The sequence below is a fragment of the Pelophylax lessonae genome (genome assembly GCF_965119305.1).
Source record: "Pelophylax lessonae genome assembly, chromosome: 4".
NCBI lineage: Eukaryota > Metazoa > Chordata > Amphibia > Anura > Ranidae > Pelophylax > Pelophylax lessonae.
The window spans coordinates 268,837,679-268,865,407 of record NC_138771.1 but is presented as its reverse complement, the minus strand read 5'-3'; the positions used below and the strand labels follow the sequence as shown (position 1 = coordinate 268,865,407).

Below are 27,729 nucleotides of genomic sequence, written 5' to 3'. Positions count from 1 at the left end.
ATTTTAAACCACATGGTGTTTTCACAGAACAGGCGGCAGCATATACACTCTGGTACATACTATAATGAATGGACATTTTGTAGTCCACCCGCTAGTAACCAACAACATGGCCCCCTCCAAGGTGGTGACAATTAGCGGGCAGACTAACAATGTCCACTCATAGCCTTTACCGGAGTGTACAGGCTGCTGGGGGTCTGTAAAAATATCAATTGGTCGAAGTTGGTCGGCGAGTTGGAGTTTTTGGCAGAATACCGGCTTGTGGTCTATATGTGATAACAATTTTGTTCTATTTCCTCTACCGAGAATTGGCACTCAGTTCCATAGAACTGCTCTGACAAGTTCATAAATGATCAATATTGCCCCTCTAGAAAATCCCTAAACAAGCAGATCATCACCCAAGGCAAACACATCTCAGTCCAAGTAAAAGTCTCATGTCTCCAACTTGACGTTTGTCTATTATTTTTAACAATGACTAAACTATATAAAAAGTAGTGCAATATTTTTAATGAAGGAAATAAAACATCCAGCAGAACTGACACCACCTTAATAAAAAACAAAAAGGTAATTAGAATAAATAATTTTATCTATAAAAGATAAGTTGACACTGTGTGATATATAACAAAAGTATAAAAAAAAAAAAAAAAAAGGAAAAATGTTGGAAGCGCCATCTCTAGAGGTATCTTTCTGTCGCACCCATCACACTGCCTTTATCCTAAGAAACGAAAGGCCTCTCTTGTTAAACTAGATAACGCAAACTACTTAATCAGTAGAGAGCATTTGAGAAAAAAAAAAAAAGAAAAGCTTTCTAGTTGCTACATGTTAATACATAGCAAAGGCCTTCCCTTCTGCATCCCCGCCGAATGCAGCCTTGTCTCTGTAATGTGAATGGAAACGTATTTATAAGCAGACATAGAAACAATACACAGAGAAAGCTAAACTATTCTGTAAAGGTAAATGTGCTGTTTATTCTGCACAAGGAGATTTATTTAAGCAGAAGCAACAATGGGCCATCACAACCTTTCACATCACAAACCCTTATAAGGTGGGACTGCCAAAGTAAGCATTTCACGCCTTTTCAAACATAGCAAAGTCAAACTCGTATTAAAGTCAATTTTTTCCTTAAGTAAGATAAAAATAACCTGACATGCATTTCATTTTTTTTTTTTTGTTTTTAACATTTCCTCCTTAGATCTCTCTTTTTGACTTGAAAGTATTCACAGGGCTTCACTTTTTACACATTTTGTTATGTTACAGCCTTTTTCCAAAATGGATTAAATGCATTATTTTCCTCAAAACTCTACAATCAATGCCCCATAATGACAACATGAACGAAGTTTGTTTGAAATCTTTGCACATTTATTAAAGTGGTTGTTAAGCCACTTTATACCATCCTGTCTATTAATCCTATGTGCCCGTGTCTGTGTTTTATAAAAATAAGCCGTTCTTTACCAGTTCTCAGAGTGCCGATTGCCGCGCATGTGACCTGCCGCCTCTCTCCTCTCCCCGTCTGACAGTGGGCGGGGCCAAGGATTCTCCACTGATGTCATTCTGGAGGGAAGGGGAGAAGCAGCTGGTCACGTGAGCTGCAATTGGCGCTCTGAAAACTGGTAAAGAACGGCTTTTTTTTTTTTTTTTTATAAAAACACAGACAAAGGGGCACACAGGATTATTAAACAAACAGGATGGTGTGAAACTTTAAATTAAAAACTTCAGTAGCAAGAGGGGAGGGGACGGGCACTGACACTGGAGCTGACAGGCAGGGAGGGGGAAGAGAGGACAGGAGGGCTGCGGATGATAGAGGCACGTAAACTGACCACAGTGTCAGGGCTCAGCAGCCATGGTATACCTTGGTCAGTTTACAGAGGGGAGGGTAAAGCCAGGCAGGATCAGCCAGGTACAGTATTTTACGTGATAGAAGGGGCCAAATTACACAGCACAAGCACTGTGCTGTATAACATGCTTTAAAGGGAACAGGATCAATATATATATATATTAACTTTAAAAAAAAAAAATAAAATGAAAAAAAAGAAAATCGCATGTACAGAAGTATTCACAGCCTTTGCTAAATACTTTGATGGATCACTTTTGGCACCAATTACAGCCTCATGATATTTTGAGTATGATGCTACAAGCAGTGCCGGGACATGGTCATCTAGTGCCCAGGGCAAACATGGCAAACTGCGCCCCCCGCCCCCGGGGTATAAAGAAAAAGTCAGTGTCATTTCAAAACCAATATTTCCCATAGATGCCAATGTTAAAAACAAGGAGCAGTGCCGTGTCAAGCTGACCAAGATTTCCTATAGATGCCAATGTTAGACAGGGAGCAGTGCCATGCCAAGCTGTCCAAGATTTCCCATAGACGCCAATGTTAGACAGGGAGCAGTGCCATGTCAAGCTGACTGAGATTTCCCATAGACGCCAATGTTAAAAACCAGCAGCAGTGCTATGTCAAGTTGACCAAGATTTCCTATAGACGCCAATGTTAAAAACCGGGAGTAGTGCCATGCCAAGCCGACCAAGCTGTGTCCGTACTCGTGAGCAGTGCCGGTCCTAGCAAGCAAGAGGGTCATCGAGGCGAGCGGGGAGAGAGGAGGCGGGCAGGGAATTCAGGTAACTGAAGGCAGCCTGACAGGAATCTTCACTGAGTGAAGCACAATGCAGAACGTTGATCCTGCACTGACTTCATCCCCAGGAGCCTCTCATGGGGCCCCCCACTGGTCCCGGGCACTCAGTCAGATGGGTCAGTCCGCCCCTGGTATGAACTAACACACCAGGCGGGCGGGTGAGCGGCCGCTAATGGCTGCCTGTAACGAAGTGAGCCCTTCACTTCCCTGTCAGCGGAGATACCCGCCTGACAGGGAAGTGAAGGTCTCACTTCGTTACAGCTATTAGCGGCCCGCTCGCCTGCCCGCCCGGTGTGTTAGTAGTCACACACACTTCACCTGTGCTGCGCTGCGCCCCCCTTCCTCTACTAAATGGTGCCGCCCAGGGCACCCTCCCCTAACGCCCCCCCCCCCCCCCCTTGTACCGGCTCTGGCTACAAGCGTCAGTGCACAGCCATTTTCAAATCTCCCCAGAGATGTTCAATCTGGTTCATGTGTGGGCGCTGACTAGGCCACTCAAGGACATTTACAGAGTTGTCCCGTAGGCCCCCTTTTCCACATGTTCTGTTTTAAGGCTGTAACATAACAAAATGTGGAAAAAGTGAAGCGCTGTGAATACTTTCCGGATGTACTGTAGGCTATATTACTGTTCGCTCTGTGTCCCCTGTGATTCCAGGACCTAATAGAGTCCTGTGCGAGTGTCCACAACATGCGTGCTCCCTCTCCGTACTACAACTGTTTGTGCATCTGCTCAGAGCGCCGCACACACAGCCAGTTCAGGAGATACACAGAGCCGCTCACAATCACCGCTGTGGAGGAGAACTATGGCTTTTACTCTGTGTCCTCCTTGTGGTGGCTGAATTTGCACCATTCTGGATGGCTCCACATAGAGTTGTAGCACAGAGTGGAAGCGCATGTATTGCAAAGAATCAGAGAGAACTCCAAAGGCTTCAGCAGGATGGAGAAGAAGGGTATATACTGGGACAACGGGGGACAACTGAAAATGGAAAGTCCGAGGAGGAAATTAAAAAGAAAAATAAATCAAATGCATGTTTAGTTACATTATTTTATCTGATTTGGGGGGGGGGGGGGAGACTAAGAGAGAAAAGTGTGGGATTCAAAAAAAATAATCATACTCCCCTATGTTGATGCAGCATCAATCCAACGCTGCATCTATCCCCCGCAGCCTCTATACCTAGAACAGAGCGATCAAAGGCCGCTGATCACTCAGTTCTCGGGTCCGACATTGCTGACTGTCAATCACCGGCTGTCTGCTCTGCCCCTCTGGTGCTCCAGATGTCTTATTAACCCACTTGCCTTCCGGAAGGTTTTACCCCCTTCATGACCAGGCCATTCTTTGCCATTTGGCACTGCGCTACTTTAACTGACAATTGCACGGTCATGCAACACTGTACACAAATTAAATTTATACAAATTTTCACATAAATAGAGCTTTCTTTTGGTGGTATTTGATCATCACTGGGTTTTTAATTTATTATAAAAAACATATTGAATAAGAAATGTAAACAAATTGAATTTCTTCATAAATTTAGGCAAAACTGTATTCTACTACATGTCTTTGGTAAAAAATCTCAATAAGTGTATATTATTTGGGTTGCATGAAAGTTGTAGCATCTACAAACTATGGCATACGATATATACACTGGAATTTGTATTTATGTTTTTAATACGAGTAATGGGGGAGATCAGCGACCTATAGTGGGATTGATAGTGTGGAGAGCAATCTGATGCTGGCTGGGGGGTAAACTAACTGACACTGACATTATTAGTGACACGAATACAGTGATCAGTGCTAATACTATACACTGTTACTTTACTAATGACAGTGGCTGGCAAGGGGTTAACATCTAGGAGCAATCAATGGGTTAACCATGTGACTAACCTAACCAATGTTTATAGTGTGTAATATGTGCTGCTTTTACTAAGCCATCTTGTTATTTTCCCTGTTTCTCAGGGAAAATAAAACAACTGCAAGATCGGTCAGTGTACAGAGTTCTGTGTTGGTAAACAACACAGAGCTCTCTTCTGTGAATGATGGAGCTGATCAGCGGGTCCCAGTGATCAATCATTGCCAGGATCCGCTGATGGGTTTGTGCTGTAACAAATCACAGCATAGCCAGGGCGGCAGGTGTGCGCCTTACTGGGAATCACTGATCACACACTAGATACGTGATCCAGTGCACAGCAGCAGCCCTGCCGCAGTAATGTATGCGGGGTGGTCGCTAAGCCATTGAATACTTTTTTGTTCTTTAACCACTTTCTGCTAAATCACGTACCTGTACGTCATTTTGAGGAAGTGGTTGTACCTGCAGCTAGAGGCATCACCCTGGTACCAGTGTTAATTTAGTCAACAAAATATTACTAAAACAATTCATATGACTAAAATACGACTAAAACTAAAATGGCATTTTAGTCAAAATACTAAAATACGACTGAAACTAAAATGGCATTTTAGTCAAAAGACTAGAACTAAAACTAAATCGAAATGTGATGTCAAAATTAACACTACATGGTACTTGGTACTGTTATTTTTTTTTAGAGCAAGCAGTCGGCTTTCATGTGATAACAACCCAGGGCCGTCTTTCCGAATGGGCACGCCCAGCAGTTGCCCGGGGGCCACACTTGCCAAGGGGCCCCACACACAGGATGGCAATTTACACCTATCTGCCCCCCCCATGCCAGTTTAGTTTACCTGGTGGTCTAACCCCCCCTCCAGACCAATTTGTTTGTCCGCCGGGCATGGGCGCCAGTTGCTTTGGTTTGCTCTGAGCTTGCACTGCACTGGTTGCTAGGAAGGCCAGCCGACTGGCATCTAGCAACCAGTGACGTCCCGAGGAGAGGACCCAGCATGCACAGTGGAGGATCCTCCTCCGTGCCTAGAATGGCTCCACCCACCTCATCCCTTCATGTGCTGTGCGGCCGCTGTGGAAGGTAATCAGACTGCTGCAGCTGCTTGATTTTTTTCTCTTTCTTTCTTCATCCTCTGTCTGTGCCATCTTTTACCTGCCATGTACATCCTCTGTGTGCCATCCTCTGTGTTCCATCCTATACTTGCCATGTACATCCTCTGTGTGCCAGCCTATACTTGCCATGTACATCCTCTGTCTGGACTCTGTGCCATCCTATACCTGCCATGTACATCCTCTGTCTGTGCCATCCTATACCTGCCATGTACATCTTCTGTCTGTGCCATCCTTTACCTGCCATGTACATCCTGTGTGCCATCCTATACCTGTCATGTTCATCCTCTGTGTGCCATCCTATACCTCCCATGTACATTCTGTGTCCATGTGCCCTCCTGTACCTGTCCTGTAAGTCATTTCACTGTGCCATCCTATATCTGTTATGTACATCCTCTGTGTGCCATCCTATACCTGTCATGTACATCCGCTGTCTCTGTGCCATCCTATACCTGCCATGTTCTCTCCATAGTGTTTTTGTACTGTAATTTCTTGTTTTTCAATTCCTTGTGTTTCAAACTCATGTTATATTGCCCAAACGTTGTGTTAATGTTTAAACACTGATTTTGTTGGAGGTACCAATAAATATTGCCTTATCGATAATTAGCATTTTTATTCTCGTGGGTGATTGTGTAGGCAGGGTCCCAGTGCACTGCATTGCCTGGGGGCCTATAATGCTCTTAAGATGGCACTGTAACAACCAATGTGGCCATTGCTAAACTCCCCCCCCCCCCCCAACTCCCGCTGCTGATCAAAGCCGGTCTCCGATGTAGTAACCCAGACGTTACGTCACGACATCACTGCCGATTTACTCGGCAGCAATTTAAAAAAAACGAAAGTATATAAAAAAAAAACACCTATTTTGGCATTTTGAATACTTTGAAGGGCAGAGAAGAGGTTTGGGGTCTTTTAGACGCCCGATCCCTCCATAAAAAGTACCTGTCACTGCCTATTACTGTCACAAGGGATGTTTACAATCCTTGTAACAGCAATAAAAGTGATCAGATTTATTATTGTTTTTAAAGGCACAGTGTAAATATTAAATAAACAAGAAAACATTTTTTTTTTTTTTTTTAAAGCACCCCTGTGTGCAAAAGAAAACGTATATGCAGCTCGTGCTCGCAAATGTAAACAGTATTTAAACCACAGGTGGGAGGTATTTCTGTAATTGTTAACCCAAGAGCAATCATTTTAGTGCAAGATCTCCTCTGTAACTCTAAACTGGTAACCGTTAATGATTTTATAAGCGCCGTCTATAGAGATTTTTAAGTACTATAGTTAGTCGCCATTCCACAAGTGTGGGCAATTTTTAAGCATGACATGTTGGATATCTATTTACTCAGCGTAACATCTTTCACAATATTCAAAAATATTGGACTACTTTTACTGTTTCATTTTTATTTTAATGAATTGTATTTTTTTCCAAAAAAATTGCGTTTGAAAGACAGCTGCGCAAATACTGTGTGACAAAATATTGCAACAACCGCCATTTTATTCTCTAGGGTCTCTGATAAAAAAAAAAAAAAATAATAATAATATTAATAATTATATATATATATATATATATATATATATATATATATAATATATATTTATATATTGTTTGGGGGTTCTAAGTAATTTTCTATCAAAAATTACTGATTTTAAACTGGTCAGCAACAAATGTCAGAAATAGGCCTGGCCTTTAAGGTAAGGTGTGTTTTTTTTTTTTTTATTTGTATCACAGGGCAAGAGTCCAAAGCATCCTATACCAGATCACAGGGCAGGGGGTGGCAACTTATGTCCCCCATCAGCAGGTAGGTAAATAGAATTTAAAAGCCACTCCACACTAGAAGCCCACTCTGGTCACCAGGGTGCCGCAAAGCCTTATGTCTATCATCACTGGGACACCATGCTTTTGGGAGATGTCCCTTTCTTGGTGAACAATCCCAAAGAACCCATGCAATGTTCAAGTGCATACAGGCTGGTATCATTTCAGGGGTCCAGTAAGCTTGCAGCCTTCCATCCATGTTTATGCAAGTCTATATACTGTACCTAGTGTGCAGATTTTGTATGTCTACAAGATTTTTATTTTTTGGTAGTGATGCTGAGCGAGTGACCCACTATTGTCATTATGCAGAGGGGAAGCTTGTTTGCACTGAATGCCACATGGCTATCACTGTAGCAGTGCCAACTACAACAGCAACTTGCAGCTTTCCTAGCAGCCCATCAGGTATGAGATATACATACAGTTGTGCTCATAAGTTTACATGCCCTGGCAGAATTTTATTTCTTGGCCATTTTTCAGAGAATTTGAATGATAACACAAAAACTTTTTTCAGTCATGGTTAGTGTTTGCCTGAAGCCATTTATCATCAACTACGTTTACCCTTTTTAAATCATAATGACAACAGAAACTACCCAAATGACCCTGATCAAAAGTTTACATACCCTGGTGATTTTGGCCTGATAACATGGACACAAGTTGACACAAAGGGGTTTGAATGGCTATTAAAAAAGGCAACCATCCCCACCTGTGATCTGTTTGCTTGTAATTAGTGTGTGTGTGTAAAAGGTCAATGAGTTTCTGGACTCCTGACAGACCCTGGCATCTTTCATCCAGTGCTGCGCTGACGTTTCTGGATTCTGAGTCATGGTGAAAGCAAAAGAATTGTCAAAGGATCTGCGGGAAAAGGTTGTTGAACTGTATAAAACAGGAAAGGGCTATAAAAAGATATCCAAGGAATTGAGAATGCCAATTAGTGTCCAAACTCTAATCAAGAAGTGGAAAATTAGGGGTTCTGTTGAAACCAAACCACGGTCAGGTAGATCAACTAAGATTTCAGCCACAACTGCCAGGAAAATTGTTCAGAATGCAAAGAAAAACCCACAAACAACTTCAGGTGAAATATAGGACTCTGAAAACATGTGGTGTGGCTGTTTCAAGCTGCACAATAAGGAGGCACTTGAGGAAAGATGGACTGCATGGTCGAGTCACCAGAAGAAAGCCATTACTACGCAAATGCCACAAAGTATCCCACTTACAATACGCCAAACAGCACAGAGACAAGCCTCAAACCTTCTGACACAAAGTCATTTGAAGTGATGAGACTAAATTTAGCTTTTTGGCCACAACCATAAACGCTACATTTGGAGAGGAGTCAACAAGGCCTATGATGAAAGGTACACCATTCCTACTGTGAAACACGGAGGTGGATCACTGATGTTTTGGGGATGGGTGAGCTACAAAGGCACAGGAAATTTGGTCAGAATAAATGGCAAGATGAATGCAGTATGTTATAAAAAAATACTGGAGGAAAATTTGCATTTATCAGCCCGGAAGCTGTGCATGGGACGTACTTGGACATTCCAACATGATATGATCCTAAACACAAGGCCAAGTCGACCTGTCATTGGCTACAGCAGAATAAAGTGAAGGTTCTGGAGTGGCCATCTCAGTCTCCTGACCTCAATATCATTGAGCCACTCTGGGGAGATCTCAAACGTGCAGTTTATGCAAGACAGCCCAATAATTTACAGGAAATGGAGGCTTTTTGCCAGGAAGAATGGGCAGCTTTACCATCTGAGAAGATAAAAAGCCTCATCCACAAATACCACAAGACTTCAAGCTAGGGATGCACCGAAATGAAAATTTTGGGCCGAAACCGAAACCGAAAATGCAGGATGCCCTTGGCCGAAAACCGAAACCAAAAATTACTTTTTCCCCAAAAATTTTTTAAAATGGATAGAACAGGGGCATACACCAAAAACAGGCAGCGACGTACACCTGTCGCTGCCACCCTGTCACAGTATATGTACTGTGATGGGTTGGCAAGAGGTTAATTTAATTACCAATGGTATTTGTATTATGAAGCATTAGGGGTTAATGTATTGTCACTGCTGGTCACTCATCTATTGGTGGCAGGTAATTAACCCCTTTGTGCTGCATTAGTGCAACCAGTATCAGTACAACCAGTGTTAATTAACACTGATACTGGTTGCACTAATGCAGCACAAAGGGGTTAATTACCTGCCACTGGTCGGTCACTAATAGATGAGTGACCAGCAGTGACAATACATTAACCCCTCATGCTTCATAATACAAATACCATTGGTAAGCTGACTCAGCTCCCCCCCCCCCGCCTCAGCGTCCCCCTCCTCGGGTGTCCTTCATTCAAAAGTCCTGCCTCTGGCCGGCGGCACCGCCTCTCAATGACGTCCCTACTACGATCTGTGCATTATGAATGGACATACCAGGCGGGGGGGGCGGGGCGAGCGGCCGCTATAAAGAGAACTAATGTGATCCATCCCTGTCAGCTCAGCACGACTATGTGTGAATGAGAACAGATTTGACCTGACAACGGGCGGGGGGGCGGGGGGAGCGGCCGCTATTAGCTGTAACTATGTGAGAGTTTCACTTCCCTGACAGGCATGTATCTCCGCTGACAGGGAAGTGAAGCTCTCACATAGTTACAGCTAATAGCGGCCGCTCCCCCCGCCCCCCCCGCCCGGTGTCAGGTAAGTTCTGTTCTCATTCACACATAGTCGTACTGAGCTGACAGGGATGGATCACATTAGTTCTCTCTATAGCAGCCGCTCGCCCCGCCCCCCCGCCTGGTATGTCCATTCATAATGCACAGATCGTAGTAGGGACGTCATTGAGAGGCGGACGGCCGGCCAGAGGCGGGACTTTTAAAACCTGCCCTGCGCTGCGCCCTCCTTCCCCACGGCGGCCATATTTATTTTGGGCAATGTTAACCCATTATCGGCCGAAATGAGAGAGGCTCATTTTCGGCCGATAATTTCGGTGGCCGAAATTTCGGTGCATCCCTACTTCAAGCTGTCATTGATGTTAATGGGGCAATACACGGCATTAAGAACTGGGGTATGTAAACTTTTTATCAGGGTCATTTGGGTAGTTTCTGTTGTCATTATAATTAAAAAGAGTTAACAAAGTTGATTGATAATAAATGGCTTCAGCCAAACACGAAAAAAGAAAAGTTTTTGTGTTATCATTCATATTCTCTGAAAAATGGCCAAGAAATCATTAATTCTGCCAGGGTGTGTAAACTTATGAGCACAACTGTATATGTACATTATGCCAAGCTAAAACAAAAAGGTACTACGCAATACAGGTAATTCCTGGAGTTCAGCTTCCCCCTAATAAAACAGACTAAAACCTCACGTAAAGCCAGAAGCTGCATACTGCATGTATTTTTACAAGTCCCAACATGACACGAAGCAGAAGCTTTGACAAATATGCTGACATGCTTACAAGCCATTAAAATTCTGAAAAATAGTGAGTGAATCAAATGACAAAGCCAGATGTAGTGATGTCAGCATCAAAGGCACTGCTGCGCACCCAAACTTTCTACATCAATCAGTATTACGGATACTTAGATGCCGTATATTAATTGTAATTGATGCTCCACGGTAATCCTAGAATAAAGCACAGTCCAAAAAGGATTATCTGTCTCTGGGTGGTTCTTCGCATTATTTGAAGGTTATTTATGGTCTCTAGAACCTTAGCTTTACCATCTAAAAAAAATGTACTCACTGCAAGACAGACTATGGGGTTGATTTACTAAAACTGGAGAGTGCAAAATGTAATGCATGGTAGCCAATCAGCTTCTAACTTCAGCTTGTTCAATTTAGCTTTAGGCTGCATTCACATGTCAGCTTATAATCGCGGGCAGAACTGCCGCGGTTCCGCCCGCGATTCGGAGATTTATTGCAAATCGCGGGACGCCTAGCGTTGCCCGTTGATTTGCAATAGCCCCCCAAACGCCGAGCGATGTTGCCGCGATGTTGCCGCGATTCGGCGGGCATAAATCAAAATCGCGGGACGCAATACGCTCCAAAGAAGCTCTTGTACTTTTTTGGAGCGTATTGCGTCCCGCGATTTTGTTTGCGCGATGTTGCCGCGATTCGGCGGGCGTAAATCGCGGCAACATCGCTCGGTGTTTGGGGGGCTATTGCAAATCAACGGGCAACGCTAGGCGTCCCGCGATTTGCAATAAATCTCCGAATCGCGGGCGGAACCGCGGCGGTTCTGCCCGCGATTATAAGCTGACATGTGAATGCAGCCTTAACAATAAAACCTGGAAGCTGTCTGGTTTCTACGCAGCAAAGTTTCACCAGATTTTGCACTCTCCAGTTTTAGTACATCAACCCTAAGCCTGGGTTCATACGATTGCAAACACAGATATCGCTTGTGATTCGCACCACATTGGTGTGCAGATCACATGCGATGTCTGTGCGATGCAAGTTCAGCCATACAGTTTGTATGGCTGAACTCGCATTGCATTCGCATGAAAATGCTGCAGGAACTTTTTTTTTTCCTGCACTGTAATTGGATCTCATGGGTGTTCACATTTATGCGATCCGATTCCTGTCCGACGTCACAGCTCGCTCTGCGATCTGTGAAACTATTTGGGGGGTTACATTATCTTTGTATTGACACTCGTAGCGGTTCACAGAGGGCAGTGTGAACTGCCTGCAAGGGAGATTCGATGCGATGGCTGCTGCATCGCATATGTGTGAACCCAGGCTTATTGTATACGGAGATCTGTGACAAACAGAAGGCTAAAGTACTCGAATCTGAGTTCACACATATGCGATGCGGGAACCAGCGTGATTCTAGTGCAGGTTCCTGCATCGCATCTCCCTCGCAGGCAGTTTACACTGCCCTCTGCAAACCGATGCAGGTGCAGAGTTGTATAAAGTACTCGAAACCCATACTTGAGTAAAAGTACAAGTGCTCGATCAAAAAGTGACTTGAGTAGAAGTGGAAGTGCTCGATCAAAAAGTGATTGAGTAGAAGTACTAAAGTATTCAACATTTTTTGTACTTAAGTATTGCAAGTAGTTTTTTAAAAAATTTTGCTACTCAAGTACTGAAAGTAAAAGTACCAGTAGTTTTGAAAAAAATGCTATTCAAGTACTGAAAGTAAAAGTACAAGTACTGTGTTATGTAGTTATTAAAGAAAGAAGTCAAAAGTTTGAACATCATATTGTTTTTTATTATTTCAAATGCAGCTTTTATTTATACATACAGTAGCATTTATTTTCGTATGCGCTGATAATACACATGTTTTGAGCTTCATGAGACCTCCATCTACTGTTCTGGCAGTGGTAATTTTTATAATAGTAAGGAGTAACTATGCAGCATAAAAAAAAAAAATATATCAGAATAGAAGTATTGAAATCATTGAAAAAATGTAGTGAAGTAAAAGTGGAAGTAGGAGAAAAAAATTCTACTCTAGGAAAGTACAGATACCGCCTTTTGGTACTTAAGTACAGTAGTGAAGTAGTTCTACTTAGTTACTATACATCTCTGTGCAGGTGTGAAGCCCCGTACACACGTACCGATTGTCGGCCGTAAATATTCGGCCGACGACCGATTGTAGGCTTGTTAGTATGATGCTTCCGACAGCCGACAGCGCATTTTCGGCCGAACAGAATCTGTCGTGCAGGCATTAAAATTTTTGTTGGCCAACACCAGAACGGCCGATTGTTCGCCAGTCAGTACAGATTTCGGCCGACAGACAGCAGATTTGCAAGACTGGGCATGCTCAGAAAAGAAAAAAAGACAAGGAAAGTTAACCATCACATGACATCACTTCTGCAGTCAGCTGTTGTTGGCTGACAGAATTCGTGTGCAGTCTTTTGCAGTTTTCAACCGACACGACAGCCCTGGACGAAAGACTGCCGATCGCTCGGCCGACGATCAGTATGTGTGTACGGGGCTTTAATGACACCCACAGATCAGTTCATAGATCGCAGGGCAAACTGTGAATTCAGACAGGATTTGGATCACATAGGCGTGAACACCCATGCGATCCGATTCCAGTGTGGGGGGGAAAAAAAAGGTTCCTGCAGCATTTTTATGTCAATGCAATGCGGTTCAGCCAAACAAACTGTATGGCTGAATTTGCATTGCATAGACATTGCATGTGATCTGCACAACAATGTAGTGCGTATTACATGCATTGTCTGTGTTCGCAATAGTGTGAATCCAAGCTAAATCCACAAAGCACTTGATCTGCCACTAAGTAAGCCTGTGGTTACAAAGTTACATAGCGAACCGTAGCAAAATGTAGCCAAAGCCATAAGCACATACTATATCAATGGTTGTGGAAACCTCACATTACCGCCACCTGGAACCTTCCCAATGTAGCAGCTTTCTCAGATTTGCTATTTGCATAAGAGTAGGGCTTCGAATATGTTTTTCAGGCTTTGAATGGTAGGATGGGAACGGGGGGCATCTACAGATGTGTCAGGAGTATGGTTCTAAGCTTTCTACACAACTCTGGGTACCAAGATCTATTATACACAGTGTAGCTGCCCAGTGTAATCCCAGGCAACTGAGTATCTCCTATGCGGAGTCACCTCCTACCTGAACATGGAACCTAGCTGTTAAAACTAACCACTCATCTTCCAAACACAAAATACTTCAAGTAAAAACTACAGACAATTTTTTTTTTTCTCTTCTTCATTTTGGCTACAGTAAGGGAGATTTATAACTCCTTTCAGATTTTTTTTCACCATCTGTGTCCCATTGCAGAGATTTCCCTTCACTTCCTGCCCCATAGCCAAAACAGGAAGTGAGAGGAAATCCCTGCAAATTAAGGGAATTCCTTGGGGACCTCTAGCTCACCAGAACTAGTGTCCCCATTGGAAGAGGATTTCCCCTCTATTACTTTTTTGGGGGAAACCCAAAATTTTGGTATTTTCTTTTTACGGTCACTTTCAATGATCATGGTAAACAGGACAAAGAGAGAGGGGGAATCACCTTAACAGGGACACAGACAGCAATAAACACTGACAGGTGTTCTAATTCTTCTCCACTCTATACAAAACTAAAAACAAAAACAAAAAGATTTTGCTTTTAGTTATACCTTACCATTCCCTTAAGGCCTCATTTAGGGCCCGGTTCACACCACAGATTTTGCATTCTGGATGCGTTTCTGCATGCTCATTTTTGAGGTGTTCCGGTACATTGTTTTCTTTATCTCATTTGAGGATACTTAAGTAGTGCATTCCGCTGCATTTTTTATGTGTTTTCTGCGTTCCAGATGCATTTCATACAAATTTTTTTATCATGTTCTACTTTAGATGGCTGCACTGGAATGCGCTGCACTGGTGTGAACTAGGGCCATTGAAACCCAAGTTAAACTCCGTCCATGCATTTCTGATGCAGAATAAAAACACACTGGATTGCATCTAGCCAAAATTCGCCTTCACACTTATACTATCTTTGGTAATTTTTCCTCAATCTATTCCCCCCCCCCCCCCCATTTGTACAGGCTTGAATGTTTTCTCATTTTTGGCCAATGGAAAGCTAACTACAGGCAATGTGCATGTTGAACTGCGCATGCGGGGATCAGTGTACACTTAATAGAAGACTGCAGACAGGCAGGCAAGTTTGTTTAAGGCTATGATCACACTAGTCTGCATAATAAAACACTGCATTTTACCATACAGGCAGTGCCAGCTTCAGGAAGGGAGCAGCACAGTGCACATTCCAGACAGGGCCAGTGCCAGCATAAGGCTGCTTAGTCAGCTGCCTTAGGGCACCGAGATGAGGGGGGGCAGTAAAATCCGCCACCCACATGCTGGGGATTCGGATTTTTAACTGTGCTGCAGACGTGTTTTTTTTAACATACTTCAGGCCATGAGTGTACTTCTATAAAGCCAACTGTTGGCCCTCAATGTGGAAGTGATACAAGCGAATGTGAAGCTGCCGATCACTTGCACGACTGGCGGCCATCATGTTTACCGAGCTCCGATGTCCCACCTGCAGGTCTGGTGCGGTCATGGCAGGAATTGCTTGCAAAAGCTCAGACATCTGCTGAGCCTCCCCCCCTGTATACAGACTAGGAAGTGACATCACTTCCTGGACCAATGCTGTCATTCTCTGGAAACATGATGTGTGTCCCATCACCTGCAGTGCAATACATACGAGACATCCAAGGTCTAATAACACCCCAGATGTCTCATAAAGAGCACCTTTCACCTTTATGCTATCACATAGGGGGTTATTAGTCCCCTATGTCATTGCAATAAAGTCATTAAAAAAAAGGGGGGGGGGGGTGGCAAAATGCATCTTTGGCTATGTAGACAAAAATCCTTGCAGCAGCCCTGATTCCAGCACTGCTTGTTGTTGTTTTTTTTCAACTTTTTTTTTAAAGTGCCACACAGTGACACTTCATTCACCTCAGTGTCCTAAAAAGGCACTGGAGATCCCACCAGCATTGTCATCTAAATAGTGCACATGAGCCCTAGTGGTGATCTACATTTATCCAGTGCAGGTCACTGCACATAGCGTGAATGAGCCCTTACTGTAAAGAAAAGGCACTCCTGCAATAAACAGCCCATTCACAATTTTTTTTTTACAGTTTCATTTTTTCTCCCTCACCCCCTTTTTTTCCCCTTCTCTCTGGTCTCCTCCTGTATTTAGCAAGCGAACAATAAGAAAAAGGATGTGATCCTCAAAATAAAGGCAGAATATACATGTAGCACCCTCCTAGGTAGGTGCTAGTGAGAAGTAGAGTTTTGAGCTCTGTCTGCTTACCAAAGGGACTGCAGGTAAATGTATGTTATTTTCTGCCTACCAGGGAGCAGGATCTGTTAGTGAGGTCTGCTCATTGTGCTCAGCATGCGATTCATTCAGTCTGAAGAGTGTTTCACACTGGTCCAATAGGGAGGCATGTTGGACAGTGGGAGGAAACCTGACGAATGGGTGCATGGGCTTTTGATACAGTCCTGGTGATTGGCAGAGGACAGGTTGCCTCGGTGCATTCTGGGATACTGTATAAAAAGCCAGGAGCACATGTGCTGCGGGGTCTTTGGCTGGAGAGTGGAGTCCCAGAGGGAGGGGGGCGGCTGCCTCCTCCTCTGTAGAGGTGTCATGCGGTCATCCCGAGGACCAGAGGAGCGGTTGGGAGGAACTAAACCCAGAGATCCAGCTGACTGAGAGGGGAGACACCCGAGACACTGGGACTACAGTATCGTGAGTACAGGGACTGGTGTCAAGGGGCCTGACCTGAGGGGGGCCACCCCTGCTCGTAGGATAGTCAGTGGATGGGTGTCAGCAGAGTAAGAGAAAGAGGATACTGGAGAGAGTGTCCTGAAGACAATTGTTTGTTCACCGAGGTGTCTGGATGAATTTGGATTGAGTATTTTTTCTAAAAGTGGCAGGGTGAATCGACAGCCTGGCTGTATCAGAAGATAGGAGTGCTCAACATTGTCTATAGTTAAATTGGAGTATCCCACTATTTCTTTCTCCTATCTCCATTTCACAATAAACCACAAAACAACCAAATACCCCTGGACCGATTATTGGAGTGAGCCGAGCAAAGGAATTAGGAACTTGTATCTGTCATGACTATGTGGTAACTCAGGGGAACCCGTAAAGTGAACTGGCAGTCATACGGTTAACTAAAACCTAAAAATTTGAATTTTTGATTTAGCTGAACACTTAAAGGGGTTTTAAACCTCCCCAAAAATGTTTTTACAAAATAAAAACCTGAAAGACAAAGGCATAATGAGCTAGTATGCATTGCATACTAGCTCATTATGAAATACTTACCTTAGAACGGAGCCCCCGCAGCGCCACTCGCACAGCGTTCACATGGTGCCCAACTATACCCGTCCTCCTTCCGGGTTTGCGTGCTCCGGCCATCTGATTGGCCGGGCCTGCAATGACATCATTCCCACGCATGCGCATGGGAGCCACCCTTCACAGCACAGGGCTCTGAAGGAATGGCACAGGCAGCCATTCCTTCGGAGCGCTAGCGCCAGTGATATCACTAGTTGCATGCTAAGTAAATATCTCCTAAACGGTACATGTTTAGGATATTTTTACAGTACCTATAGGTAAGCCTTATCATAGGCCTCTATAGGTACAGGTTACAGAGGAAGCTTTACTTCCTTTTCAAATTAGAACTTCTTGTCTATTAGTTTGGGATTGTATTCCCTTGATATATAAGGAATGTAAATGGTACCCCAAACATTGGTAAAGAATATATATATATATATATATATATATATATATATATATATATAGACACACACACCCACACACATACTTGCCCTTTTGTGTTTATCATAAAAGAGAATTGTGTCTTATATAATTGAAAACTAATAAAATAAGATTTAAACATCAATTTAAAATTAAAGCAGTAGTAAAAAAAAAAAAAAAAAAAAATTAAAGCAGTAGTAAGCCGCAGTGTTTTTTTGATCCTGCAAGGTAAAGCTATAATGTGCTAGTACGCATCGCATACTAGCAAAATATGAAAAACGTACCCCACAATGAAACCTTCCAGCGGCAAGCTGTCACCACTGACAAGACTTCCATCTTCACCCGGTCTTCCTTCTGGGTCGGCAGACTCCATCTGTGTGGGTGGCCGGAGCCGGGATGACGTAACTCTCGAGCATGCACACCGGAGCTGCCGTTTACGGTACAGGAGTCTGAAGGGTGGCCTTCAGAGAGCGTGAGCTGGTGATGTCACTGGCTGCATGTACAGTAAATATCTCCTAAACGGTGCATGTTTAGGAGATATCTACAGTACCTTTCAGAGTCGCACGATTAATCGCAAAAAAAAAAGAAGAAAAAAACGTGATCTTGATTCAACCCCCACCATCTTACTCCGGCATTTCCATGATTCATATAACAGGTGCAGTGCCATATCACAACATTGCTCAGTGCTGAGATAAAAAGAAATCATGTATCATTTGATTCATTTAGATCAAAGGGATGAAATTCTGTCTGTAAATAAAGGCAGTAAGTTTAACCACTTAAAGACTAAGCCGTTTTCTGACACTTGTTGCTAACAATTTAAAATCAGTATTTTTTGCTAGAAAAAACACAGAACTCCTAAACATCATATATAATGTGTGTGAGTGTATATATATATATATTATATACATATACATACACACACACACACACTTTTTTTTTTTTTCCACACACATATACATACTATATATATATATATATATATATATATATATATATATATATATATATATATATATATATATATATATATATATATATATATATATATATATATATATATATATATACATATATATATACATATATATACACATACACACACATCCATACACACACACATACATACACGCATTATATATATTTATTTATATTTTAGCAGAGACCCTAGAGAATAAAGTTGCAATATTTTATGTCACACAGTATTTGGCCATCAGTCTTTCAAAAAGCAATTTTTGGGGAAAAAAAACACTTCAACTAATTAAAAAAAAGAAACAGTAAAAAGTTATCCCAATTTTTTGTAGAATGTAAAAGATGATGTTACGTCGAAAATCGTGATCTTTGTTCTAAGCAAAAAAATAGTGATTCTCATTTTATTCAGAATCGTGCAGCTCTAGTGTATAGGCCGCTTTACTCCCCACTCCGGCGGGCTCCCTCGATGTGCATAATCCGTCTAGCGCTGCCTTCTCTCTCTCCCGTGCTTTGGGCCGCAGTCACACTCCTGCTTCCTTCATATATAATATAAGGTTAATAGCCAGAGATGTATAGTAACTAAGTAGAACTACTTCACTACTGTACTTAAGTACAGAAAGGCGGTATCTGTACTTTCCTGGAGTAGAATTTTTTTCTCCTACTTCCACTTTTACTTCACTACATTTTTTCGATGATTTCAATACTTCTACTCCGATATTTTTTTTTGTGCTGCATAGTTACTCGTTACTATTATAAAAATTACCACTGCGTGAACAGTAGATGGCAGGTTTCATGAAGCTCAAAACATGTGTAATATCAGCGCATACGAAAATAAATGCTACTGTATGTATAAATAAAAGCTGCATTTGAAATAAAAAACAATATGATGTTCAAACTTTTGACTTCTTTCTTTAATAACTACATAACACAGTACTTGTACTTTTACTTTCAGTACTTGAGTAGCAATTTTTTTTTTAACCACTTAAGCCCCGGAAGATTTTACCCCCTTCCTGACCAGGGGGTATTTTGCAATTCGGCACTGCGTGACTTTAACGGACTATTGCGTGGTCGTGCGACGCTATATCTAAACGAATTTGGCGTCCCAAACAGAGCTTTCTTTTGGTGGTATTTGATCACCTGTGCGATTTTTTGATCACGCGCTATAAACAAAAAAAGAGCGTAAATTTTGCAAAAATAGCAATATTTTTCACATTTTTTTATATGAAATTCCCCCCAAAAAAAATGTAAAAATCAAAATTTTTTAACATTTTCGGCCAATTTGTTTTATGCTACCTATGTTTGGTAAAAAAAAAAAAAATCGCAAAAAGCGTATTTTGATTGGTTTGCGCAAAAGTTATCGCGTTTACTAACAAAGGGAAATATTTTTGTTGTTTTTTTTTAACGCGTAATGGCGGCGAACTGCGATTTTCTTTGCGGTACTGCGACATTGCGGCGGACAGATCGGACCCTTGACTGACATTTTTGACACTTTTGGGGTTACCAGTGACATTTCTACAGTAATCAGTGCTATACATATGCACTGTTACTGTAAAAATACACTAGCAGTGAAGGGGTTAACTTTTTTTGAAAGGGAGGGGCTATGTGTGTCCCTAGGGGCGTGCTTTCTACTGTGATTGGCTGTGGCTTCAGATGTATGAAGAGTGATCTACTATGTAGAACCGTATGATCATCCTTCATACACAGGGGAGAATGACAGGCAGCTTGTTTACACAAGCCGCCTGACTTTCTCCCCCGCCGATCGCAGAGTGACCGGCGGACATCGGGTCCGCCGGTCACATGCGCGGGGGGGGGTCCGTGACCACGCGGGAGCGCGCCTCCGGGGGCGCGCGCTCGCTCCCTAGACCCTCACAAGCAAGCGACGTAGACCTACGTCACTTTGCCTGTGAGGGGCTGACTGCCGACGTAGATCGGCGTTAGGCAGTCGGCAAGTGGTTAAAAACTACTTGCAATACTTAAGTACAAAAAATGTTGAATACTTTAGTACTTCTACTCAAGTCACTTTTTGATCGAGCACTTGTACTTTTACTCAAGTATGGGTTTCGAGTACTTTATACAACTCTGTTGATAGCCCTGCATTGTCCATGATAAAGCCAAGGACTGGACTGGAGCTCCTGAGAGAGAAGAACAGTGCTGCATCCGGCTGGATTAGAGGTTAAAGCGGAGCTCCACCCAAAAGTGGAAGCTCCGCTTATCTGCCTCCCCCACCCCTCTGGTGTGCACCTTTCAGGGGGGATGGGGGAGCAGGTACCTGTGTTTTACAGGTGACCTCGCCACTGTGAGATTCAGCCCTCCTCCTCATGCCGCTGGGCCATTCAGAAAGCGCAGCACGCTTTGCGCAGTAGGGAACCGGTTGGGAAGCCGCAAGGTATTTGTAGCTGCGGACTTAATTTTTTCTGAAGGAGACTGGATCTCCTCTTTAAGATGCAACCCCTTCATCTTCCCCCCAGATGGAATGAGCATTTAACCCTTGCAGGGCAGGGGGCCCCACTCCAGCAGTACATTTTCTCTAATTCCTAGAGTTCGGCTTAAGGTTCCTCCATGATTATAAAGAAATTGATACCCTGTATAAGATGAGAAACGATACTTTAAAAATTGTCTCTAGTAAAAAAGTTATTTTTTTTTTAAATAGAGTTAGACCCTCTTTTTTTTTTATGGTTGTCTGTGCCCCCATGGAAGAGATTCCACTCTCAGTTTGTACTGGGGTCACTGTGAAAGGAAAGAAGCTACATTCACTCGGGCGATTCGGCCTGGAAAATTCCTGCCACTGCAATTTATACTTCACCCGTGTGAATGCCCTCTGGGCGCTGCCATCAGAATAAGAGTTAGGGGAAATCTTATGTACACAATGTATTCCCGCTCCACTCTTGCCTGCAATAAACTGCGCACATCCAGCTCACCACTGAGAAGTATGAACTCACAAAAACATGGATGATGGCATTCCAATGTCAGATAATCTACCTTTTTTCATTCAAGTAGAACTAAAGGCAAAATGTTTTTTCCCCCATTTTGTATAGAGTAAGAAAAGGTTATAACCCTTGTCAGTTTTTTATAGCCCTCAATGATCCATTGGGAAGAATTCTCCTCACTTCCTGTTGCATAGCCAGAACAGGAAGTGAGAGGGAATCTCTTCAAAGTGAGGAAATCCCTGGGTTGTCACCATAACTAGTGTCCCTACTGGAAAATTTCCCCTCTGTGCCTGTTCTGGTGACAACTCAAAATTTGGGATTTTTTTTTCACCTTTATTCTCAGTGAGAACAGTAAACAGGACAAAATGAGAGGGCGAATCTCCTGAATGTTGGCACAGAGAGTAATAAAAACCTGACAGGTGTTCTAATCTGTCTCCACTCTTTCCAAAACTAAAAAAGTTTTGCCATTAGTTATACTTTAACCACTTAAGGACCAAGCCTATTTCTGACACTTGTTAAAATCTGTGTTTTTCGCTAGAAAATTACTTAGAACCCCCAAACATTATATATTATTATTATTATACAGGATTTATATAGCGCCAACAGTTTGCGCAGCGCTTAACAAAATGAAGGCAGAAATTACAGTTACACTACAATTTGGAACAAAAGGAATCAGAGGGCCCTGCTCGTTAGAGCTTACAATCTAAAATTTTTTAACAGAGACCCTAGAGAATAAAACGGAGATTGTTGCAATACTTTATGTCACACAGTATTTGCGCAGCAATCTTACAAACACATTTTTTTTTTTTTTAATTAAAATTTTTAACCACTTCCATACCGAGTCATAGTAATATGACGTCGGCATGGTGGTTGTACGGATCCGGGCGGGCGTCATATGACGTCCGCCCGCTCTAGCTGCTACTGCGCGCCCCCGGGGGCGCGCAGCGCGGCGATCGGGGGTGAGGCTCGTCCCTCGGACATAGCCCATCCCTGATCAAGGTAAACAGCCAATAGAAATTGGCTGTTTACCACGTGATCGGCTGTGTCAATCACAGCCGATCACATGAGCGGCTCCAGCACGAGCCGCTCGTTCTCTCTGCAATGCGCGCCCCCGGGGGCGCGCAGAGCAGCGATCGGGGACGAGGCTCGTCCCTCGGACAGAGTCGATCCCCGATCTAGGTAAAGAGCCAATGAAATTGGCTCTTTACCACGTGACCGACTGTGTCCAATCACAGCCGGTCACAAATGTCAACAGAGAACACGGTAACTAGCTGTCACCGTGTTCTCCTCCTCACACACTGATCCTGTGTGAGGAAGAGAGTGCGGTAACAGCTAGTTACCAATCATAGTGCACCCCAAACACACTGATTGCCCCCCCCCCCCAATAAAGAGCACCTGTCACTAGCCCATCAAAGTACCCGAGTACCTGTCACCAGCCCATCAGGTACTCTGATGACAGGTACTCGGGTACTCTGATGACAGGTACTCGGGTACTCTGATGACAGGTACTCGGGTACTCTGATGACAGGTACTCGGGTACTCTGATGACGGGTACTCGGGTACTCTGATGACGGGTACTCGGGTACTCTGATGACGGATACTCGGGTACTTTGAGTACCTGTCAACGGTGTACCCGTCATCAGAGTACCTGAGTACCTGTCACCTACCCATCAGAGTACCCGAGTACCTTCCACCTGCTCATCAGAGTACCTGACGCCTGAAGTACCCGAGTACTTGCCGCCTGCTCATCAGTACCCATCACTACTCATCAGTACTCATCAGTACCTATCACGTATCAGTATCACCTATCAGTATCAGTACTACTCATCAGTACCTATCACCTGCCTGTCACCTGCCCATCAGAGTACCCGAGTACCTGTCACCTGCCTATCTGAGTACCCGAGTACCTGCCACCTGCTCATCAGTACCAGAGTACCTGTCACCTGCCCAGCAAAGTACCCGAGTACCTGTCGCCCTTCATACAGCCACCATGTCTAAGTCCAAAAAGGTTTATATACGTCCTCCGTTTAAACCTAAATACCGGTGTTATGGTAGCAGATAGCTGCCATAACCCTGGTATTTTTTTAAACGGTAGACGGTTGGCTTTCCGATAAGGGTGGTCCCAGCGGCGGATTCGCCGTGGGATCACCCTTCTGGGATGGCGGAAGAGGTGCCCCCCCCCCCTCCCGCCGCGTCCGGTCCTTTTCCCCGCTTACCGGACCCGCCGGCAGCGGGGAAAACGATCCGGTCCCGGATCCTCACAGACAGGATGTCGAGTGAGGGAAAGCTTGCCCTCACTTGACTCTATGGTCTTGGAGGACCGGGGCTACGGAAAATGTTGTTGCCTAGCAACCGGTTTAAAGGTCCTTTTTTTTTTTTCATTTTATATAATAGTTTTTTTTTTTTTTTTTTTTTTTTTTTTTTTTTTTTTTTTTCTTTCTATCTTTTAGTGTACTTGTGAGATCTGAGGACTTTTTGACCCCAGATCTCACAAAAAAGAGGTCCTGTCGTGCCTTTTTCTATTACAAGTAATGTTTACATTTCTTGTAATAGAAATAAAAATGATCCTTTTTTTTTTTTTTTTTGTTAAACAGTGTAAAAATAAAAAATAATAAATAAAATAAATAGTAAAAAAAAAAAAAAAATTAAAGCACCCTGTCCCCGTTAGCTCGCGCGCAGAAGCGACGCATACGGAAACCCCGCCCACATATGTAAACGGTGTTCAAACCACACATGTGAGGTATCGCCGCGATCGTTAGAGCAAGGGGAATAATTTGAGCCCTAGACCTCCTCTGTAACTCAAGGATGGCAACCTGTAGAAATTTTTAAATTGTCGCCTATGGGGATTTTTAAGTACCAAAGTTTGTCGCCATTCCGTGAGCGTGCGCAATTTTGAAACATGACATGTTGGGTATCTATTTACTCGGCGTAACATTATCTTTCACATTATGGAAAAAAATTGGGCTAACTTTACTGGTTTCTTATTTTTTAATTAAAAAAAGTGAATTTTTTCCAAAAAAATTGCGTTTGGAAGACCGCTGCGCAAATACGGTGTGATAAAAAAATATTGCAATAATCTCCATTTTAATCTCTAGGGTCACTGCTAAAAAAAATATATAATGTTTGGGGGTTCTAAGCAGTTTTCTAGCAAAACAACTGATTTTAGCTTGTAAATACCAAATGTCAAAAATAGGCCTAGGCAAGTGGCTAGGATGCATGATGATGCTCCTTGGATGTTAGGCCCCTCTATATGGCTAGGCTGTGAAAAAGTCTCACACATGTGGTATTGCCATACTCAGGAGGAGTGGCAGAATGAATTTTGGGGTGTCATTTTTGCTGTGTACATGCTATGTGTTAGGAATATCCTATAAATTGACAACTTTGTGTAAAAAAAAAAAGTTTTCATTTTTTTCCCACATTTTCCAAAAACCTGTGGAAAAAAATGACATGTTCAAAGGACCCATAATGCCTCGTAGAATATACGCTGGAGTGTTTTCTTTCCAAAATGGGGTCATTTTGTGGACTTTTCCATTGTATTGGTGCTCTAGGGCCTTGAAAAGTGTGATAGGTAGTAAGAAAGTTTTATGTGTATTTATGCTCCTAGAACGCCTGAAGGTGCTTCTTGGACGTGGAGTCTCTTTTTGTGGCCAGGCTGTGTAAAAGTCTCACACATGTGGTATCGCCATACTCAGAAGGAGTAGCAGAATGTATTTTTGGGTGTAATTTTTGCTGTGTACATGCTATGTGTTAGAAATAGCTTATAAATTGACAACTTTGTGGGAAAAAAAAGAAAAAAATTTTTTTTTCTTCATTTTCCCAAGAATTGTGGGAAAAAATTACAACTTCAAAATACCCACCATGCCTCTTACTAAATACCTTGGACTGTCTACTTTACAAAAAGGGGTCATTTGGGCGGTATTTGTACTGTCCTGACATTTCAGGGCCTCAAGAAAGGAGATAGGCAGTCAGTACTTCTGGTGTGATCAATTTTCAGTAATTGGTACCATAGCTTCTAGACTCAATAACTTTCACACAGACTAAATAATATACACTAATTTGGGTTAATTTTACCAGAGACATGTAGCAGTATACATTTTGGCCCAAATGTATGAAGAAAAATTAATTTTTTGCAAAATTTTATAATTGAAACTAAAAAAAAGTGTTTTTTTTTCAAAATTTTTGCTCTTTTTTTGCATATATCACGAAAAAAAAAACCCCAGTTGTGATCAAATACCACCAAAAGAAAGCTCTATTTGTGTGAAAAAAATGATAAAAAATTTGTTTGGTTACAGTGTAGCATGACTGAGCAATTGTCATTCAAAGTGTGAGAGTGCTGAAAGCTGAAAATTGGTCTGGGCAGGAAGGGTGTCAAACTGCTCTGTATGGAAGTGGTTAAAATAAAAAATTAAGAAAACAGTAAAGTTATCCCAACTTTTTTTTTATAATGTGAAAGATAATGTTACGTCACATAAATAGATACCTAACATGTCATGCTTCAAAATTGCGCACGCTCGTGAAATGGCGACAAACACTGGTACTTCAAAACCTCCAAAGAGCGATGCTTTAAGTCCCAGGTTCACCCCTATGCGATGCGGGGACCCTATGACTCCACTGCAGGTTCCCACATCGCATTCGACTCGCAGGCAGTTCACACTGCCATATGGGGGTGTCAATACAAAGTTAATGACACCCCCAGATCAGTTTGCATATTGCAGTGTGAACTGTCAGTTCGGACAGCAATCGGATCTAATAGGTGTGAACACCCATGCTATCCAATTCTAGTCTGGACCCAAAAAAAGGTCCTATGCGAGTTGGGTCCAAATGTAAAGCGAATTCAGCCATTCGCTTCGTATTCGGACACAACTCGCATAGGACCTTTTTTTTTGGGTCCGGACCAGAATTGGGTAGCATGGGTGTTCACACCTAGGCGATCCGATTTATGTCTGAACTGAGCAGAGCAGTGCGCTGCGAATCACATGCGATGTCTGTCATTGCATATATGTGAACTGGGTCTTTCTACAGGTTACCAGTTTAGAGTTACAGGAGTCTAGTGCTAGAATTATTGCTCTCACTCCAGCGATTGCAGGTCTAAGCAAGTTGCACCTGAAGTTACCAAAAGTAGTGCATGTACTGCATTTTCAAACAGACGTGGCACCGCTAAAGTCGGCATCCCACCGATTTGAACAGTGCGATTGCCGGCAATCCGATGCGACTTGTAATGCGATTCGACCTGAAGTGAAAGGGGGCTAAGAGGGGCATTCTGATCACTTTGAGACTTTCCTGTTGTCTCTGGGACAGGAAGTAAAAGGTAAATCTCTAATGGGACACAGACAGCAAGAATTAACCCTTCACTACTTTATGCAAAACTAAAATAAAAAATACGTTTTGTCTACACTACCCTGTAACTGGATGACCCCTGTAGAGAAAGCGTCTAATGATGGCAGATGTCAGATGAGGCCATGTCCCCTGGATAAGGGGGGGGGGGGGGATTACATTGCTGGGCATCCTAGGTATGGGGGGGGGGGGACTCCCTGGAGGGGGAGGGGGATCTCCTACCTGCACATCGCCTGGCCCCGGAGAAGATGAATCCACAGCACAGGTCACACCAGGCTGTCAGAGAGGCCTCGGTCACAAACTTGTGTCCTCCTCCCGGCTTCAGCGGCTGGAAGATGTAGCGGACATCTGGGGGCGGCCGGTGAGCCCGAACCCTCCGCCGGACCCCAGGGGGCCCCCCTGCTCCTGCCACCCTGCCCGGGCTGGGACCAGGAGCTTCCCTCCGCTCAGCACGGACAGCAGGGAACCGAGCCAGAGCAGACATGACAGCGCCGGGACTCCGATCACTTACTGCACGGACAGCGATCCCTACACAGGGCTAACGAGGACACGATGACAGCAGCGCACACCTCCTGCCAGACCCGCCCACAAACACAAGTCACCCTCTCTGCCACGCCCCCTGACATTTGTCTGTGCCGTGCTATACACGCCTCTGTCTCCGCCCCGCCCCACCGTAGTCTTGTCTGTGCCTTGCTATACACGCCCCTTTATCCGCCCTCTACACGCCCACCAAACCCCTCCCCTTAGTCCTGACACTTGCTGATCCATGGGACATCTAGATACTTTTCTCCGGATCAGGATTGGACGAGGAATGACATTTCAGTGTAGAAAGGATTAACCCCTTCGTGCCTAAGGGTAAAAAACAATTGTTTATGCCGAAGTATCATTTTGATGGGTTAGTAAAATTTTACA

At 43.4% G+C, this 27,729-nt stretch overlaps 1 protein-coding gene across 1 annotated transcript in view; it reads right to left on the bottom strand.

Annotated features, from left to right (window-relative positions):
- Positions 1–27,362, bottom strand: part of RASSF3 (Ras association domain family member 3) — a 295,912-nt gene extending 268,550 nt beyond the window's left edge. Inside the window, exon 1 of the mRNA XM_082254455.1 lies at positions 27,040–27,362. Coding sequence (XP_082110581.1) covers positions 27,040–27,301 — 262 coding nt within the window. The 5' untranslated portion in view covers positions 27,302–27,362. The remainder of the gene's footprint in view (positions 1–27,039) is intronic.
- Between the last annotated feature and the right edge of the window lie 367 nt (positions 27,363–27,729).